The sequence below is a fragment of the Onychomys torridus genome, chromosome 6 (assembly GCF_903995425.1).
Source record: "Onychomys torridus chromosome 6, mOncTor1.1, whole genome shotgun sequence".
Taxonomy (NCBI): Eukaryota; Metazoa; Chordata; class Mammalia; order Rodentia; family Cricetidae; genus Onychomys; species Onychomys torridus.
Window position 1 is genome coordinate 127054570 of NC_050448.1, and position 21878 is coordinate 127076447.

Sequence of the window (21878 nt, forward strand, 5' to 3'; positions counted from 1 at the left end):
GGATCAGGTTTATTTTAAATATTCTTCAGTTCAAAGAAGGCTCTATTTCACAGACACCAGAGAAAACAGACACACACATAGGCACACACACACACATAGGGGCACACACACACACACACACACACACACACACACACACACACACGCTCATTCATAGAAGGATGATTGTCAACATTGTAAGAGAAGTGATGATGGTAACATTGTAATTTAAAACTCTTTCCTCCAATCTTCATTTCTACTGAGACTTTTGCAGAACAGCCCCAAGCCTTAGCTAACTCCCTTGTAGCTCTTTAAGAGGTTTGTAAACACAATAACTGTATCAAAACCCAATCCCCAGTCCTGAGTCCTATTTTTTACCTGTTTCGTATGATGGATTATTCAGTGGAAAAACTCATTCGCTGGAAAAATGTTATTTGTCACCAATTTTGTTGTCTGTAAGGATTATGCTTTTCTGGGGAACTACTGTGCAGCCCCTTCCATTTTCTCTGCTTCTATAGTAATTTTCATTGTTCACTCCAATAATCCTCAGGAAGTTCATACAGAACCATACATCTATTCCCTCTTAGTCTTATTATCACCTTTTAATGTAGAGCTTCTGGTCTGCAATTAATTAATAAATGTGATGTATGCAGTGACTATGGTCATTAAACATCAATATTTAGAAACATCCTTAAACATCAATAAAAAGAAAATGAAGTTTCCTATTCAGAGGAAGAAATGGCTGAAGAAAAATTATTTAACTTTAATACATACTTAAATGCAATTCTGCACATGTCAGGCAATTTTTTTCAGGCAGGTGTAGGTTGAGAGTACCATGCATTTTTTTTTTCCTCTTACAGTCAGAGTAAAACAGAATGTCAGCTACTCAGCCCTGAAAAGACTCGTTGAAGACCAGCATTTCACAGATGGGAAAACTTAAGTACCCAGGGCCAAAACGACTAAAGGATGAAGAATAGAAAGCATCATTTCTTTCTTTAACCATCTCCTTGGAGCCATGCTTACCACATATATGTTTTCATGTTCTACTTATCTTGGATTTTCCATGTAACTGTCGTGACTTTTGTCTTCTTGAAATTACACAATACTAAAATTGAATCTTACCTTTGTGAATTATCTCCAATAATTAAACATTTGCCTTCTACATTCTATAACACATTATAAATTATTAACAATTATTGTAAATAGTATATGATCAAAAACATCATATAATCACACTTTGAAAGAAGATTATAGTAAAAATGTTGCTGTGTTTGCCAGTCATAGACGTCCTTTTAAATTAAAATTAGTGGATAACTTGAGGTTGTAAAGTTTGTGCTTCTTTCATGGTAGTATTGAATTTTTAGTACAAAGGCAATAGCTGTTAATAGCATGGAAATTGGGCCAGTTATTAAACTTTCTCAGTCAATCTTAGCCAGATATAGCTGCAATTTAGTTTTCCTTAGGATGGAGGCCAGTGTTCGTTTTCTTTTAGACAACTTTGATAATTACCAAGACATGACAACCTAACCATCACATTCCTCTGCATCCTGAGTATACATACTCTCAGGGCTCCTGCAATTAGAAGCACTGGAAATAGGAACAGAATCAGTCACTGACTCAGATTTTCCAGTCGTAAGATCAGGTGTCAGTTGTAGCCTGGGCACTACTACCAGCTTCAATTCATTCCCTCGTGTGTTATGATACACACCTCTTTTGCCTTAGGTAGATTTGTTTACTATATTACAGCTACAGTGTAAGAGGTTTAGATTATAAACCTAGCCATCCCCATGAGTATAACTGTAGGAAATAGAAACAGTGTAGGTATAATCGGTTCAAGCCATTTGGGCTCCTAAGAGACTGCAGGCAACATTAGCATGGACCTTGCTACAATAAATAGATAAAAAAAAATTTATTTATCCATGGAAGCTTTAGTCCATTATGAGATAGGATGTTTCTAAAAAATATTAGGTAAAAGAAGGACACAGAGTGATGTCCCAAAGAAAATGGAAGTACTTCTGAATGCTCAGACATTCCATTTGGACTATCACCTACCATTACTGGGTTAAACATGTGCACTTCCACCAGGAAAGCCCAGAGCATCAATATCAAATTCAGAAAAACACACTTCTCCCTCAGTCCCATCCCAAGTCCTCATGCATCACCACCCTGACTCCCACCAAAATTTATGACCTCCTCATTCTTACTGAAAATTGTGTGTGTGTGTGTGTGTGTGTGTGTGTGTGTGTGTGTGTGTGTGTGTAAAGGGGAGTCATTGTACTCATGGGTATAGTGACTGGGGAGTTGCTTCGAAGTGAGCTGTAAGGGATAGCTCTCTTCTGTTGAGGAATATTATTTAAGGTGTGTTACTTTTGTTTATGATGCATTTGTTTAACTCTGTGAAGCTGTGATATTTTGTCTGTCTAAAACACCTGATGGTCTAATAAAGAACTAAATGGCAAGGCAGGGAAAAGGATAGGTGGAGCCAGCAGGCAGAAAGAATATATAAAAGGAGAAATCTGAGAGAGGAGAGCTCTAGCAGTAGCCAGAGAAGGTGGAAGCTGCCAAGGGCCAGCCACCCAGCTACACAGCAAGCCGTGGAGTAAGAGTAAGATTTACAGAAGAGAGCTGGAGAAACCCAGAGGTTAAAGGTAGTCTGGATAATTTAAGTTATGTAAAGCTGGCAAGAAATACGTCAAGCTAAAGCTAGGCATTCATAATTAAGAATAAGCTTCTGTGTGTGATTAATTTGGGAGTTGGGTTGTGGTGGGCCTCCCAAAGGAGAAAAAAATCCAACAAAAGCCTTCCTCTTTCTTGTATCATTTAATATGAAATCACTAACCATTTATAATAGTGTTATCAGGAAGCAAGTAAAAGGACATTAAAATTTAAGAAAATACCTTTTGAAATATTTGTAGATATAGATGAGTGCAGAGAGTTTTCTATCTGTGATAATCACCCTGTATGGGAAAATATGAAGGAAAGATTTAACTGCTGCTGTGGGGAAGATTACCAGACCTCCATAGGAAAGTCACAGTTCATGCCTAGTGATGGCTTTAACTGCTAAGGTGATGTGATTGATCTATCTATATTCCAATATTTTATATAAATCTTTCAATATTAAACTATATGAAAATACTTACTGCACATTTGTGAAGTATCAATGAGCTACATTCCCAAGGTTAAACAAGCCAAGGTTAAAAAAAAGCCAAGGTCACAAAACAAAATCAAGAACCAAACAAAAATGATGAGAGGGTGACTTGTCTGGGGGAAGAGATTGCAGAGCGGAGTACAGAGACAGGAGGAGTGATGGGGTATGCAGTGAGCATGCGTGACAGCAGCATGCGTGACAGCATCAAAGAATAAACTGCAGCGCTGTGAAATGCTGCCCTCTGGACACGGCAGCTGCGGCACACACCAAGACACCGCAGCTGTGGTGACCTTCCTAAGATCCCTGCAAAATTAAGGCAGTTTAAAATTCCACCACGAGCTGGGGAGGGTCTCCAGAGATTTGGCCCTCGACTAAGGAGATATTGGTAGTTCATGGTTACTGGAGGAGGAAGAGTCACTTTTCTGTAGGAGTTTGACCCCAGGTAGCTTCCTCAAGGCCAGTGGATGGCCCACACCCATACAGATACTAATTGGATTCAGTGGGATAAAACATGTAAAAAGAAATAGGAAAGGGAGAGGGAGAGGGGGAGGGGGAGGGGGAGGGGGAGGGAGAGGGAGACAGACAGACAGACAGACAGACAGAAAGGAGACAGAATTAAGAGAAATGTGACGGAGGAGAGTCTCAGTGAGAAGTGGAGTGGAGTGGACATGATCAGGGTATAGAATATAAATGTATATCCAAAGGATGAATAGTTTTTTAAAAAGGGAGAAACCCAAACCAACATAGAACCAAACCAACATAGAAGAGACATGGGGAAAAAATGTAATAGTAAGGTATAATCACCAAGTGTGTCTAAATCACTGTGCAGACAATGGAGAAAGTGGCATTTACAGAGGAATGTTTTTTTATATTGCTCATATGGTGTTACATAGAGTTCACAATAATGTTGCACATTTAAGAAATCAATTCTTACAAAGCCTCTGACGTGACAAAATACGATATACAAAGAATGCCTTAACTGCCTCACCCATGAAATAATTCTGTGGTGATATTTTATTTGTGTCCCCCAATAAAGTTTATCTGAGGATCAGAGGAAAAAGCCAGCCACTATATTAGATATAAAAGTCAGGCAATGTAGCACACTCCTTTGACCCTGTCACTCAGGAGTCAGGGATCTGTCTGGATCTCTGAGTTTAAGGCCACACTGGGAGCAGAGCTAGGTGTGGTGGCAAATGCCTTAAATCCCAGCACTAACCATAAAGGTCTGGAGGTCTGTACAGACAGACAGGAAGTGGCAGAGCTGGACTGGAAGAGGAAGTGATGTACCTGAGCGGAGAAGAAACGACTTAGCAGAACTGAAAGGAAAATATGTGTGGGTAGACAGGAAGTAGGTCTCTTTGGAAGCAGAGGGTCGATGAGATGAGGTTGGCTTGTGGTTTGTCCTGTTTCTCTGATCTCTCAGGTGTAACCCCAATTTCTGGCAACATGTTTTATTTTTTATTTTTTTATTAATAAGACTGTTTAGCAATTTGTCTACATAATTCCATTTGTGATACTTAATGGGTCTGCACAGAGCCTTATTTGGGCCGTTTTCCCATTGGAGTGCAACCCGTGTTTCTAAACCAGCCCTGGGAGAGGGGGGCTGTTTGGTGACTGGCAGGCAGCAATCACTGAACTTAGAAGACTGTCAGAAAGAGTGTCATGAATTCAAGGGCTGCATAGTGAGGTCCAGACCAGCACTGTGAGAACACTGTGTCAACACAAGAGTGAAAGGCTCTTTGGCTTGAACCCCACATTCTGCACTTTATTGATTTTTGCCTGCCCCCAGGCCTCGTTCCTTCCACTTTCCACACAGCTTAGAAAGTACAGGTAGATGGTTCTTCTGTTCAGGAGTCAACATCCTATAGCTTTTCCATTTTTAGTTAGTAAGCATTCATTTGCATTGGATGATAGTTTTTGAACATACATACAAATCAAAATAAGCAATGAGGGTGCTCCTTTATAGACTGTATACCCAGCTTTTTAGGCAATACACATCATAGGTAGGTAGACCTCATCAGCACAGGGGTTTCTAGCTTTTCACTCTGATAATGTCCTTTATCATCTAGTTTCATCACCTTTCTAGCTAATGTAAAGTTCATTAGGAACCTTACAAAGGGCTGAGTTTCTTTTCCATTGCTTGAATCACGTGTTTCTTGTGCCTTCACTGCATTTTTAAATGAAAAACTGGGAACAGCTGAATTTAAGACAACAGCCTGATGACATTTTAAATTAGACTTTAATAGCTCCCTTCCTTTTTATACTGGTAAATGGTAACGTGCCATCTTGCTATTTTAATAATCAAATTGTAAATTAAAATTTCAGGTTCATTCATTAATCTAATAGAAAGTGTTTCTAAGATGCTAGAACTGGGCTCAGCACACACACAAAAATCTTTGCATTAGTTTAAGGTAATGATCTAGACTATTCAGTTCCTTGGAATCATTCCCCAACCTGGCAGCATATTTAAATTGTATTTATAACTTTAAGGCACATTTCACTGCAGTGTGTAAAATTTTAAATTAAGAATATAAATGATGTGAACCTTAAAACTCAGCACCTTTATTACAGTGTCAATATATAGCTACAGAGAACCTCAGACTTAATTCTGTGCAATTTATTTTTTCATCCATACTCAACTATGATGATTGCATATTAGAATCATGGTCCAAATGTAATATGAACAAAAGTAATCAATCGTGATAAATCTTAAGAGAGTTGAGTAACATAATGTGCTGGACCTTAGTTTTCAGTTAAATCGCATGCAGAAATGAGGCTTTAAAGAGAAAGTGAGTCCATCTTTATCCTCCAGATTACTTTAAACTGAGTTATCATCATCAGTTTAGCCTAAGACTAGCAGACAAATAATTTTAAGTGCACTTTGAAAAATGAGTCTTTATTAAATTAGAACTAACTGTTACATCTTAGATGATGGGAATAGATTTACTGACTTTGCTGATGAATCATGCTACTCAGAAAACAATTTGAGAGTGTGGCCCATGAATAACATTTTCAATACTCTGTCGGAATGGATTGGCCAAATTAGAGTTAAGAAATACATTCACCCAAGTTTGTTTTCTTTTCCCAAATGATGGGATTTCCCCTGCTTTCTTGCATCAGTTGATATGAAATCACTAACCATATGTAATATTGTTATCAGGAGACAAGAAAGTAAAAGAACAGTAATTTTAGAGATTACTTTTTGAAAAATTTGCAGATATAGATGAGTGCAGTGAGTCGGCTGTCTGCGGTGATCATGCTGTATGTGAAAATGTGAACGGAGGATTTAACTGCTTCTGCAGGGAAGGCTACCAGACCTCCACCGGGAAGTCGCAGTTCACGCCTAACGATGGCTCTTCCTGCCAAGGTGATTTATAGCCTTCAATCTTAAACTATATAAAATATTTACCACACATTTGTGAAGTATCAAAGAGCTACATTTCCAAGATTTGTGCCAGGATTCACTAAGGTTGACAAAATAAATTAAGAAAGGTGTATTGTTTCACCTAGTGGGAGACGGAAGCAGCAGTGTGTTTAATGTAGTTCACATTCATTCCCTCTTCCTTAAACTACTTTCTTCCATTTTCTATGATACATTATATATTCTGGAACTCAAATGAAATCTCAAATGTTAAAGAATGCACTTTAATGTTTAAGTGCACAAAATTATTCAAGTCAACACAATCAGCTTAGGAAAAAATGCTTTGCAGACTCACTATAGAATGTGTTTTCTTTTTCTACAGAAAGTGTGAGTTCAAATTGCCACTTAGAGCTTGCCTGCATTGCTGCAAATGTTAACAAAACCTTAAAAAGAGTAAGTAGACACTTTACGTTCAAGTATATTGTATTTTGACATTTTGCTCTCCATTAGAAGTGCTACCAAGGCCCTACTGGAAAACATTAGCAGCTGAACCTCATGTAGAACTGAAACTCTTTGCATACAACCATGTAAGTAGTATTTACATTGCACATAGGACTAATTTGAAACTTTTCAAAGCACTGTGGAAGACTTTACCCTGTTTAATTTGTGTTGTTATTTCATTATTTGGTGTATTGGAAAATTATTTTCAACATGAAAGTAAGTTATTGAGTAAAATGGTAAAAACACACATTGGCTCAAACCCAGTCCCACATTCTAAAGAGATGTAGTTAAATGCAACTAGATTTGGTACTTCAAAGTGAACACTTCAAAGAGCAAATAAAGTAGGACATTCATAAAATTGCTATGTGATTGAATGGGTGAATCAACTATGAGGAGTGAACCTTCAGCCAAGGCATTTTGCATTTCATCACATACGAGGAATGCTTTGCTGGAAAACAATCTGATTCAGGTTATTGAGTCAAACTTTCTGACTTAAGATATCAAAACTTATATAAACTAATGAATTCAAATATTGAGATAGCCTCACTGGTTAGTATATAATTCTATACTAGAGAAAAGGAAGTTATTTTTTTAATTTATCCACACAAATATGTTCTGTGTGTTTCTGAAGTATACCAAAGCATTCCTAGTTGCTTGTGAATCCTTTCTAAATAAATTCTGTTTTCATTGCTACTTGTAATGATTTTAGTCTAATCTGATAATTTATTATCCAGATAACACAAGAAAATCAACCTCTGGGTAAATTTGAAATATGTCTTATTCTGTATTTTATTGCATGTGAACTTGTGTCTGGTGGACATACATGTACGTGTGTTCATGTATGTGGTTGCCATGTGCAGGTGATGGCCAGAAGCTGATGTTGGGTGACCTCCCCAATCACTTTTCATCTTAGTTATTGAGATAGGATCTCTCTCTCTCTCTCTCTCTCTCTCTCTCTCTCTCTCTCTCCCTCCCTCCCTCCCTCCCTCCCTCCCTCCCTCTCTCTCCTTCCCTCCTTCCCTCCCTCTCCCTCTCTCCCTCCCTCCCTCTCTCCCTCCCAGAGCTCACAGGCAATCTAGACACCTTGCCCCAGGGATCCTCTGTCTCTACTTCCAAAGCACTGATTGCAGGTGGGCTGCCATACATAATATTTTTACACAGAGTCTGTATATCTAAAGGTTGGTCCTCAAACTTACATGCCAAGTGTTTTTCTCACTGAACCGTATTCCCCACCCCATAAATCTATTTCTTAAAATCCCCCAACAGAAATCTGATTCTCTTTTTCTGAACTCATTTTTTACTCAGATTGAACCCATAAAGGAGCAAATGGCTTTACTAAAAGAAATTTACAGAAATTCTGAGGGAGAACTCTCACCAATGGATATAGTCACATACATAGAGGTACTTGCTGAATTATCCCCTCTACTAGACTATGTGAACAGTACCACTTCAGCCAAGGATGATCGTTTCAATTCAACCCTTACTGTAAGTATGTTGATATTCAGTCCATAGTGTAGTTGATCTTTAAGTTGTTTCCTATATTTCTGTTCAGTGTGATATAACAATATTTTTAAAAACATGTTTTTCCTTAAATAGGAATTCATAAAAACCATCAATAATTTTGTTCAAAAGAATACACTTAAAGTTTGGGACCAATTACCTACAAATCATAGACGACTTCATCTCACAAAACTGATACACACTGTTGAGCATATCGCCTTAAGAATATCTCAGAACTTCCAAAAGACTACTCAGTTTGATACGAATTCTACTGATGTGGGTAAGGCATGAAGGTAAATGGTTTGCTTCAAAGCAGCAGTGTTTACCAAACATGACAGTAAGATGTGGTTCTTGAAACACTACTAAATTGTACATAATTTTTTCAATGCAGAAATGAATGTTGGTTCATATTACTAGAGCAATATAAATGAAGAAGCATGTTAGTAGAAAGATTGACTACATAGATGTTCCTCCTGTCTTACACTGCCTTTCTTTTTCTATTCATAAACTATGTAGCATGAAAGTTTGCTGAAGACATCACTATCTTATCACATACACTCAGTGGTCTCCTGAATTTAACTTGTAATATTTACATCAGAAATTAAGGACATTTAAATTTCTCTTTAGGAATGCTTAGCCTTGTGGTAACATGAGGACACTACAATAATGAGGTGCAGTTTCCTGCTTCATGCAGTTTCCTGGGAAAAATAAACAAAATTGTAGATAAAGTTGAGGATGGTTATAAAATTATTCTGAAGAAACTAAGTATGTTTAATTAAGTAATTGTTACATGTGTCTGTATTGCATCTCTGACTAATATCCTGCCATGCAGTAGTATATTGACAGAATGACTATCTCATTGATATTCACCAGTCACCCAAATTAAGAGTGAAAATGATGAGATTAAAATGTAGCCACACTATATTTCTATGATTCTGCACAAAAGAAGTGCTAATGTACCCGAAAGGGAATTATTACTTAAAATTTTAATTCTCTCAATCTTTAGATAGTAAGTTATTTTTACATTACAGATAGTCTAACAGGCACATCCAACATTTTGACACTTGAGAAACAAGTAATTGAGTTACAGAAACCATCTCAAAGAATCTTAAGGTTTTAACTAAATTTACTATTTCATGTGATGCCATATTCATAGCTTTCTTGAGTGAATGTAACCTATAGACTGTGGATTAGACAGACTTATAAGACACTATAGTCTTTATTGCTTTAGTAATAGTGCATAGATGCTTTTGCATGTGTAGAGATTTTGGTTTTTATTTCGATTCAGTAAAGATAAAATCATGAATGCAATCATGAGTGAAAAGTAAAAGAAAACAAAATTTCCTAGTGTTTTCAGCTTTTAGGCTATGCACTGTACTGCCAAAAGCCAAAATGAAATGGTGTTTGATGCAATTGTCTCTAAACTTAAAAATTACATTGGTTAAACTAATTTTAGAATATTTCTTATTCCAACTGTCTTATTTCAGCTCTCAAGGTTTTTGTTTTTGATTCAAATCACATGAAGCATGCTCATCCCCATATGAATGTGGACAGAGGCTATGTAAAGATATTCCCAAAGAGAAAGACTTCACATGACTCAACTGGTAGGACTTTAGCATCTTATGCATATTCATGTATTTCTAATAAATATTAATATGCACTTGGCTATGTCATATAATTTCCTATGGAAATACTTTAAGTTCATATACAGAATATTGATGTTTATATTTGAGATTCATTTTGGCAAGACCATCTGAGAAAAATTTTAGCCAATAATATCTTGATTCTCCATCACGAAAACAAATGTGTGATTACATGAAAGGATATGCTTTTTAAAGTGCTCAGTTATTGTGTAGACTTCAGCTTTCCTTTGGATTCATCATCCCTTGGCTTTTGTATAGTAAACTCTAATTCAAATAAAACTTAAAAAAATTAAGACAGAATTCTAGTAGCAAGCAGTTTAGTTGTTAACTAATTTAACAATCTCATTTTGTAGATAATGGAATTAAGGTGCAAAGTTAATGGATTTGTCTTCATGTTTATCAGCAAATAGTTTAGAGCAATCTTAGAAAGGAAGAAGTTAATAAAGAAATCAATTCAACAAGCTTTTCCTTGTCACCTAACTGGAGCCAAGCAAGTAGCTACTGTTTTAATTTATATTTATCTCCTCTTGGAGTGATGTGCACAGAAAACTCTCCCTATCATAGCATAAGTCCTGCTATACTTGTTCTCTGATAGGTAAAAGCATAGTATCGAGGGTAAACATGAACTGGAACATTTTCTCAAAGAGTGTGTGGATAACCATAAATGTAGATGAAAAGTACAGTAAATACACATAGAAACTGCTTTATACACAGTTAGAATCTCTTTTTAATGATCATCTTACAAGCTGGCCTCCTGATATTTTCCCAGTTTTGCTTCATTTCACTTTGTTTTCCACTGCTTAGGAAGGTTTTTTCCCTCTATTCTTTGTCCTCACCATTATTTATTTTCTGATCAAAGTGAGAAACATACAGTTAAAAACAAATACCCAAGATGTATTGCCACTGAACCCTTAGCTCGTATGCTACTAAGCCATACTGTAATCAATGAAGCACACATATAATATTTATGAACATATCCACAGAACCTGATAAACAGTTGAAATTTCAAAGACAATTTGAATAGTGTTTAGAAGTTGTGGAAAGCACATTGAAAATACCTATTATGGTGACAAATGTTGAAATTGTCACAGAATTAAAATCTCAGAGCCACACTGACTGATTGTATGGTAGCTTTGTTATGCTTAATGATGGCACACATAAATGGACAGTTGAAAGAGATGATAATACCAGATCTCAATAAGGCAGAATGGAAAAATGTCTTTTCCTCAAGGTTGAATCTTAAAGGAAAGGGCAAATGTGCAAACTTATCTCGCCTTCCAACAATGTCTGCATGAGATTTTTCTTGTAAAATTCATTAGAAAAGACACACGGTGCCATTGATAGGAATGCAGAGGGGAATCAAGAGGTACAGATGGGTTTTATATCATTTTGTGAGCTGAATTTAGAATGTGAGAGGGATGGGATGGGGTGGCAAAACAAGATTCAGTGCTCTGGACTGCGGCTTTACAATAAAAGCATAATAGACTTCTGCTAGGGAATTCTATATATTTTCTTTTAAGTAGTTGTGAAATTGGAACAATAATCAGATGCCCAAACAGACCACTGAAGAATGTCCTGCTGAGAAGATCATTTAGCATACTCAAAAAAAAAAAAAAAAAGGAGCATAACACTTTTAGGAACAAGAGTCTCTAAGAGAAGTTACTTCTTGAAATTTAATATTCAGGGAAATCTTAACTTTTTTCACCCTGATGGTTTTCCAGCAATCTCGGTTGCAAAGCATTATTGCATTGCTGGCAAAAAACTGACTGGTAGCATACCAACAGAAAACAAAGAAAGAAACAAAACAAACAAATCTAAGTGAAAGTAGCTACTAACAAGTGTAGATGCATATATCTAGATAGATAGATAGATAGATAGATAGATCTTAAAATGATGTCTCCAGAACTTTAACACAGTCATTTGCACTAAATAAATACACATTTGTTCCAGAAATAGAAGGAAATGGTATTTTTTATTCTTAGAAGAAAGATATGCTAATGCTAACAGGACAGAAAAAAAATAGACATCATAAGCAAAAAAAAAAAAAAAAAAAAAGAGAGAGAGAGAGCCGATGGAATTCAGTATGAAATGATGTAGTCTTATCAAATAGTCTATATCTACAATCTCTTTTGTTGGTGAGAAAGCCTTATTTTTTAGTAGAAAGTACAGACTTTTTGTGTTAGTTACAGAATATCTGGTAGGGAAACTTCCAAGAGGAAAGATTTATTTGGCTCACAATTTGGGAGAGTCTATGCTAAGTCTGTCCACCATGGTGGGGAAGGCATGGAGGAGTTCATGGCAGAGGGAAGTGGAGGGTTGGATAATTTCATAATCCCAAGAAGTAGAGAAGGCAGGATGGAACTGGAAATAAGAGCAATCTTCAAAGCTTTAGGCCTAGTGAGCTCCCTCTTCCAAGGCAGACAGTATCTACTAAAAGCTCTCTAGCCTTCAAGATATCCCTACCAGCTAGAGACCAAGAATTCAAAAACAACTGACTAGGTAACAGATCACACTCAAACCAACATCTTGTAAGGAAGCTCAAAGGTCAACTAGTCATAAAATTAGCAAGAAATCATCAGAACTGGAAAGGGAAAAATTCTGAAAGAATGTCCATTAAGGAAATACTATGGGAATTTGGGGGATTTCTATGGCACCCCTTATCCAAAAATCACAATTTGATGCTTAAAAAGTATCATTTTAGATACCAGTAATTAATCAAATAATTTAAAGATACTTTTATTAAACCAACTTTTCATTTGAATTGGGACCACTTCTTACTAAGACTCCTAAGAAGTAACCATCCCTCCAAGTGGACTTCATGCTTCCTGAAGTTACAGTTCTTCCTCCAAGCTCTGGCCAATCCACAGAAAACATTAGCATCATTTCTAAGAGTCTTGATATCACTAGCCCAAATACATCAGACTGTTATAGTTAGGATTCTATAACACTGGCCAAAAGAAACTGGGGCAAGGGAAGAGTTTATTTGACTTCCAGGTCACAGTCCACCATGAAGAGAAGCCAAGGGAGGACCTGGTGGCAGAACTAAGCAGAAACTGTAGAGGAACTATTGGCTGCTCCTAGACTGTCTTCCTCACACAGCCCAGACATACTGTACCGGTGACAGCACTGCCCACCATGGGTTGGCCCATCTGCATTAATTGGCATTCAAGAAAATTCCTCAGAGACATGTTCACGGGTCAATCTAATTGCAGCATTTCTTCAATTGAGGTTCTCTCTTCCACAGGTGTTGACCAGCAAGTTTAATCACCACATAGACTAATATCTATATGTTTTATGGATAGATGTTTTTCAAGCTAGCTAGCAGGTCAAGGAAAGATAATGTGATGTATTTAGGTTAGATAAGGTATTGTATCAATTAAAGTGAACAAGAATGTAATTTGGAAGTTCTACCTTACATGATTATATGGAAGGAATGCTACTTTTCAGCGTGGTTTGGAGGAGCCCAGTTTTGTTACCACGGTACTTTCTGTATATAATATCAATATTTATATTTGTCATTCTGCAGCAATGGGTTGTACTCTGATACTGCACTTCAACAGCACTAAGGTAGAACACGGATCGTCTGACTCCACAGAACTGAATGTTTTTAGTATTAGGAGGGAGCAATACAGTGATTCCAAGGCTGGCCTCAGTGGCATGTCACAGCTTAATCAGTTCTCAATCCTCTGTTGTCCAATTCATCTGCACATGAATTAAAGCTCGTTTCTTTAGGGGTGAAAATATCTCAAAATCTGGTTCTCTGTCAGGACCAGGCTCTCAGTTTATCCAGGAATACCAAAGTTTGTGAAAAGGTGATGCCAAAATAGTTCACAAAGGAAAAGAATATAAGACACAAATGTAATATGATGACATGTATGAGATATTGTACTCACATTCCAATTGAGTTCTCATGGTTTCTGTGGAGTCTAACTTTTGTCTGCTCAGTTTGTGTGCTTAAGAACTTCAATACTCTTTCAGTTTATGTGTCCACTCACTACACTTATGTGATTGACAGGCAGTGTTGCTGTTGCATTCCTGTGCTATAAGAGCATTGGCTCCTTGCTTTCCCCATCTGATGACTTCTTACTGGACCTTCAGAATAATGATAATCCTGAAAAAAAGGAAAAAGTCATTTCTTCAGTGATTTCTGCCTCAATTAGCTCAAATCCACCCACACTGTATGAACTTGAAAAAATTACATTTACACTAAGTCATGTAAAGGTAAGTTGTTGTCTAGTGTTAGTTACAATTGTTATGTATTCAGTGAACTGGAATATGTTCCGGTGGCATTGCTTAAATTATATGTAAATTTTAGAGAGAAAGTATAGTGGAAATCAATCAAAAAGGTACTATAGTTTTGATTCTTCATTTTCAGTGATAGGATTAGAACCTAAGTCATTCTGTTCTATGTCTGCCAATGAACTCCAACACCAACTCTCAACTAGATGTTCTATAAAATATTTTGCATTTTTCCAAAGTTTCTTGTAAATGACAATAAGTCATATGTTTAATGTCCTAAAATTAAGCTAGCTCCTAGTTTTATTTTAAGTATATTATTAATTTTGGCAATTTCTAAGCCCATATCTTTAAGGATGTAAAGATGTTATTTAAGAGCTTGTGAAATGGTTCAGTGAGCAAAGCCTGACAACCTGAATTAATCCTTCAGAACCACATGCACATGACAATAGGTGGGTGCTGTGGCATGGTCACTCACTCACACACACTCTCCTTTGCTTTTCTCATTTCATGATTGTTTTATTTACAAGTAGAATGTAAGATCAACACACATTGTTTAGGCCAATATTATCTTTTTAGTGTATAATTGACAATTGTTTGATAAAAATAAGCATTTGCAGGCTGGAGAGATGGCTCAGCTGTCCCTAAGTAATCAGGTTCAATTCCCAGAAATTACATGGCAGCTCACAACTGCCTGTAACTCCAGTTCCAGAGGACCCAATACCTTCACACAGACATACATGCAGGTGAAACAACAATGCACATAAAATAAAAATAAATGAATCATTAAAAAATAAACATTTGAGAGACCAACCCCCAGCTCCTGTCTGCCTCATAACTCCCATCTGGACCAGAGGTGAGAGCCTGGGGTTAAGCCACAGAGGCAACTGCCCCTGGGTCCCACCTCTGGACAAAGGCCATCCTGGGAATCAGCGGGCCCTACGGGAAGGCTCCCCTTTTCCAAGACTGCAGGCAGACCCTGCAGTCTCCACACACTGCCCCCACACCCATCTGCCAGAGACCCCAGCCACTTCCTGAGAATCAGAGACCAGTCAACAGCTTCTATCCTACTCTGGAACTCCGATCTGGACCAGAGACTAGAGGAACTCCAATCTGGACAAGAGGAGCTCCCATCTGGACAAAATAAGGAGACCACAGGTACTTCCCAAGACTCAGAGTCCAGCCGCCCAGCTCCTATCCGGCCAGCACTCTCATCTGGACCAGCGCTCCCATCTGGCCCAGAGCTTCCATCTGGACCAGAGAGAGGCTCCCTAAATCTGTCAGCTCTCTCTGGCCCAAGTACACTGATAAGACCAAGAACGAACCCAAGAGGAGATGGGCAGACGTCAAGGCAGAAGTACATACAACAAAATAAAGAGCAATACAGCATCACCAGAACCTAGCCCTTCTCCAACAGCTAGAACTGAACATCATGGAATAGAAGAAGAAGAGGAAAACAACCTTATAAGTAACATCATGAAGAGGCTAGAGCCTTATATAGAAGAAATCAAAAATAAAGTAGAGGAACAGACAAACAAAAAATGGGAAGAACGCTATAAAAACTAGAGGAAAGGACAAATAAAGCAGAAAAAAACAATAAGTACTTGAAAGAAAATCATGAAAAAGCAAGGGAGACAGTCCAAGACCTGAAGAGGGAAATAGAAAAAATGAAGAAGACACTAGCAGAAGGAATGCTGGAAATAGAAAATCTGAGTAAACAAACAGAACTTCAGAGGCAAGTATAACCAACAGAATGCAAGAGATGGAAGAGAGGATCTCTGGTGTTGAAGATATGTTAGAAGAAATAGATCCATCAGTCAAATAAAACACTAAAACCAACAAAGTCATGACCCAAAATGTCCAAGAAATTTGGGACGCCATGAAAAGACCAAACCTACGAATGATAGGGATAGAGGAGGAGAAGAATACCAGTGCAAAGGCACAGAAAATATATTTAACAAGATCATAGAAGAAAACATTCCCAACTTAAAGAAGGAAATGCCTATGAAGATACAAGAAGCCTATAGAACACCAAATAGACTAGACCCCCCAAAAAAGTCCCCTCAGCACATAATAAACAACTAAACGTACAGAATAAAGAAAGAATATTAAGGGCAGCAAAGGAAAAAGGCCAAGTGACTTATAAAGGCAAACCCATCAGAATAACACCTGATTTCTCAATGGAGACTTTAAAAGCCAGAAGGACCTGGACAGATATAATGCAGACACTAAGAGACCATGGATGCCAGCCTAGACTAATATACCCAGCAAAACTTTCAATCATCATAGATGGAGTGAACAAGACCTTCCAAGACAAAACCAGATTTAAACAATACTTATCCACAAACCCAGCCCTACAGAAAGCACCAGAATGAAAATTCCAACCTTAGGAAGGCAGATACACCCATGAAAACACAGGCAATAGATAACACCACAGCAGTAAACCCCAAAGAAGAGAAGTACACACACACTACCACCAAAAAATAAAAATAATAACAGGAACAAACAATCACTGGTCATTAATATCCCTTAATATCAATGGACTTAATTCACCTATAAAAAGACAAAGACTAACAGAATGGAGACGAAAGCAAGACCCATCTTTCTGCTGCATACAAGAAACACACCTCAAATTCAAAGACAGACACCTCCTAAGAATAAAAGGCTGGGAAAAGACTTTCCAATCAAATGGTCTTAAGAAGCAAGCTGGTGTAGCCATCATAATATCCAGTAAAATAGACTTCAAACTAAAATCAATCAAAAGAGATGATGAAGGACATTACATACTCATCGCAGGAAAGATCCACCAAGATGAAGTCTCAATTCTGAACATTTATGCCCCAAACACAAGGGTACCCACATATGTAAAAGAAACATTACTAAAGCTTAAATCACATATAAAACCCCACACATTAATAGTGGGAGACTTCAACACCCCACTTTCACCTCTGGACAGATTGGCCAAATTGAAACTTAACAGAGACATACTGGACTTAACTGATGTTATGGCTCAAATGGACTTAATCGATATCTACAGAACATTCCACCCAAACAAAAAAGAATATACCTTCTTCTCAGCACCCCATGGAACCTTCTCTAAAATCGACCATATACTTGGCCACAAAGCAAATCTCAACAGATACAAAACAATTGGAATAATCTCCTGTGTTCTATCAGACCACCATGGTTTAAAGTTAGATTTCAACAACAGTAAAAACTACAGAAATCCTACAATCTCATGGAAACTAAATAATGCTCAACTGAATCACCAATGGGTTAAGGAAGAAATAAAGAAAGAAATTAAAGACTTCCTAGAGATCAATGAAAATGAATACACCACATACCCAAACTTATGGGATACTATGAAAGCAGTGCTAAGAGGGAAATTCATAGCACTGAATTCCCACATAAAGAAGCTGTAGAAATCTCACACTAGTGACTTGACAGCACACCTGAAAGCCCTTGAACAGAAAGAAGCAAAGTCTCCCAGGAGGAACAGATGCCAGGAAATTATCAAATTGAGAGCTGAAATCAATAAAATAGAAATAAAGAGAACAAAACAAAGGATTAATGAAACAAAGAGTTGGATCTTTGAGAAGATCAACAAGATAGACAAGCCCTTATCCAAACTAACCAAAAGACAGAGAGAGAGCATCCAAATTAACAAAATCAGAAATGAAAAGGGGGACAACAACAGACAATGAGGAAATCCAGAGAATCATCAGTTCATACTTCAAAAACCTCTACTCCAAAAAACTGGAAAATCTAAAGTAAATGGATACTTTTGTGGATAGGTACCACATACCTAAGTTAAATCAAGACCAGATAAACCATTTAAATAGTCCAATAACCCCTAAGGAAATAGAATCAGTCATTAAAAGTCTCCCAACCAAAAAAAGCCCTGAACCTGATGGTTTCACCACAGAATTCTACCAGATCTTCAAAGAAGACTTAATACCAATACTCTTTAAATTGTTCCACACAATAGAAGCAGAACATATATTACCAAACTCCTTCTATGAGGCTACAATTACCCTGATTCCTAAACCAAACAAAGATGCAACAAAGAAAGAGAACTACAGACCGATCTCCCTCATGAACATTGATGCAAAAATACTCAATAAAATTCTGGCAAACAGACTCCAAGAACACATCAAAACAATTATCCACCATGATCAAGTACGCTTCATCTCAGGGATGCAAGGGTGGTTCAACATATGAAAGTCCGTCAATGTAATACACCATATAAACAAACTCAAAGAAAAAAACCACATGATCATCTCACTAGATGCAGAAAAGGCATTTGACAAAATCCAACACCCCTTCATGATAAAGGTCTTGGAGCAATCAGGAATACAGGGAACATACCTAAACATAATAAAGGCAATCTACAGCAAACCAACAGCCAACATCAAATTAAATGGAGAGAAACTCAAAGCAATACCACTAAAATCAGGAACAAGGCAAGGCTGTCCCCTCTCCTCATACTTATTCAATACAGTACTTGAAGTTCTAGCCAGAGATATAAGACAACACAAAGAGATTAAGGGGATACAAATTGGAAAGGAAGGAGTCAAGCTCTCCCTATTTGTAGATGACATGTTAGTATACATGAGTGACCCCAAAAATTCAACCAAGGAACTGATACCGCTAATAAAAGCCTTCAGAAACATTGCAGGATACAAGATCAACTCAAAAAAATCAGTAGCCCTCCTATATACAATAGACAAACAGGCTGAGAATAAAATCAGAGATACATCACCCTTTACAATAGCCACAAATGATATAAAATACCTTGGGGTTACTCTAACTAAGCATGTGAAGGACCTATATGACAAGAACTTTAAGTCCCTGAAAAAAGAAATTGAAGATTTCAGAAAATGGAAAGATCTCCCATGCTCATGGATAGGCAGGATTAACATAGTAAAAATGGCGATCTTACCAAAAGCAATCTACAGTTTCAATGCAATTCCCATCAAATTACCAACACAATTCTTCACAGATCTGGAAAGAATAATACTCAACTTCATATGGAAAAACAAAAAACCCAGGATAGCCAAAAGAATCCTGTACAATAAGACAACCTCTGGAGGCATCACAATCCCTGACCTCAAGCTCTACTATAGAGCTACTGTAATAAAAACAGCTTGGTACTGGCATAAAAACCAACATGTGGACCAATGGAATCGAATTGAAGACCCTGACATTAACCCGCACACCTATGAACATATAATTTTTGACAAAGAAGGCAAAAATATACAATGGAAAAAAGAAAGCATCTTCAGCAAATGGTGCTGGCATAACTGGATGTCAATGTGTAGAAGGCTGCAAATAGATCCATATCTGTCACCATGCACAAAACTTAAATCCAAGTGGATCAAAGACCTCAACATAAATCCAGCTACTCTGAACCTGATTGTAGAGAAAGTAGGAAGTACTCTTGAATGCATTGGCACCAGAGATCACTTTCTAAATATAACACCAGTAGCACAGACACTGAGAGAAACAATCAATCAATGGGACCTGCTGAAACTGAGAAGCTTTTGTAGAGCAAAGGACACGGTCCACAAGACAAAGCGACAGCCTACAGAATGGGAAATGGTCTTCACCGCCCCCACATCTGATAGAGGGCTGATATCACAAATACATAAAGAACTCAAGAAATTAGACATCAAAATGCCCAACAGTCCAATTAAGAAATGGGCTATTTGAACTAAACAGAGAATTCTCCACAGAGGAAGTTTAAATGGCTGAAAGACATTTAAGGAATTGCTCAACATCCCTAATTATCCAGGAAATGCAAATCAAAATGACTCTGTGATGCAACTTTACACCTGTCAGAGTGGCTAAAATCAAAAACACAGAAGACAGCTTATGCTGGAGAGGATGTGGAGCAAGAGGAACTATCCTCCACTGCTGGTGGGAATGCAAGCTTGTACAGCCACTTTGGAAATCAATATGGTGCTTCCTTAGAAAATTGGGAATCCATTTCCCCCAAGACCCAGCTGTAGCACTCTTGGGCATATACCCAAGGAATGCTCAATCATACCACAAGGGCATTTGCTCAGCTATCTTCATATCAGCTTTGTTTGTAATAGCCAGAACCTGGAAACAACCTAGATGCCCTTCAACTGAAGAATGGATAAAGAAAATATGGTACATATACACAATGGAGTACTACTCAGCAAAGAAAAACAATGATATCATGAGGTTTGCAGGCAAATGGATGGATCTAGAAAAAAATCATCCTGAGTGAGGTAACCCAGACTCAGAAGGACAACCATGGTATGTACTCACTCATAAGAGGATACTAGGTGTAAAACAAAGATGACTAGACTGCTACACAACTCTAGGGAGGCTACCTAGAAAATGGGACCCTAGGAAAGACCCAATGATCACCCAATGACAGACAAATGGATAACATCTACATGAACAACCTGGACGACAGTGGAAGTAATGAAGGGCAAGATTTGAGGGAAAGAAAGCTTAGGGGAGCAGGAGATCCCAGCTGGATCAAGAACAGAAAGGGATAACAAGGAATAACAGACCATGATAAATTAAGACCACATGAGAACAGGGATAGGCAGAGTGCTCGAGAGGTCCCCAGAAATCCACAATGATACATCCTCTGTAGACTGCTGGCAATGGTCAAGATAAAACCTGATCTGACCTAGTCTGGTGATCAGATGGCCAAACACCCTAATGGTCGTGCTAGAACTCTCATCCAATAAATGATGGAAGTGGATGCAGAGATCCTCAGCCAGGCCCCAGGTGGAGCTCCAGGAGTCCAACTGTCCAGAAAGGCGAGGGACTGTAAGAGCGTGAATTGTTGAATCCAAGATTGCAAAAAGCACAGGGACAAATAGCCAAAGGAATGGAAGCACATGAATTATGAACCAATGGCTGTGGAGCCCCTAGCTGGATCAGGCCCTCTGGATAAGTGAGACAGTTGAATAGCTTGAACTGTTTGGGAGTCACCCAGGCTGTGGGACCAGGACCTGTCCTTAGTGCATGAGCTGGCTGTTTGGAACCTTGGGCTTACACAGGGACACATGCTCAGCCTGGAAGGAGGGGACTGGACCTGCCTGTACTGAATCCACCAGGTTTAAATGAATCCCCAGTGGTGTCTTGGTCCTGGAGGAGATGGGAATAAAGGGGAGGGGCTGTGGGGGAGGTGGGGCTGGGGGCGGGAGTGGGGAGGACAGGGGAACTCATGGCTGATGTATAAAATTAAAACACATAATAATCATAATAATAATAATAATAATAATAATAATAATAAATAAACATTTGCTGAATAAAGAGAGATATTAATACCTGTAATGCTCTTTCTGATTGAAATATACATGATTTCACTTAATAAAAATTATCACAACTCTACAAAACTGAAAAACAATGTAGCGTTGCTGCAATATAAATGTCAAATCCACTATAAAAGAACAGATGTGACTTGTCATCATTGGTCCTATGTTCACATGCTAAGCATTGTGCTTTCCTACCAGCAATGTTT

The 21878-nt window shown here is 37.9% G+C and overlaps 1 protein-coding gene across 1 annotated transcript in view; it reads left to right on the forward strand.

The window, feature by feature from the left end:
- Positions 1–21878, forward strand: part of Adgrl4 (adhesion G protein-coupled receptor L4) — a 106077-nt gene that overhangs the window by 51952 nt on the left and 32247 nt on the right. The window contains exons 3-8 of the mRNA XM_036190261.1: positions 6345–6494; positions 6871–6941; positions 8295–8474; positions 8586–8769; positions 9977–10093; positions 14148–14353. Coding sequence (XP_036046154.1) covers positions 6345–6494; positions 6871–6941; positions 8295–8474; positions 8586–8769; positions 9977–10093; positions 14148–14353 — 908 coding nt within the window. The remainder of the gene's footprint in view (positions 1–6344; positions 6495–6870; positions 6942–8294; positions 8475–8585; positions 8770–9976; positions 10094–14147; positions 14354–21878) is intronic.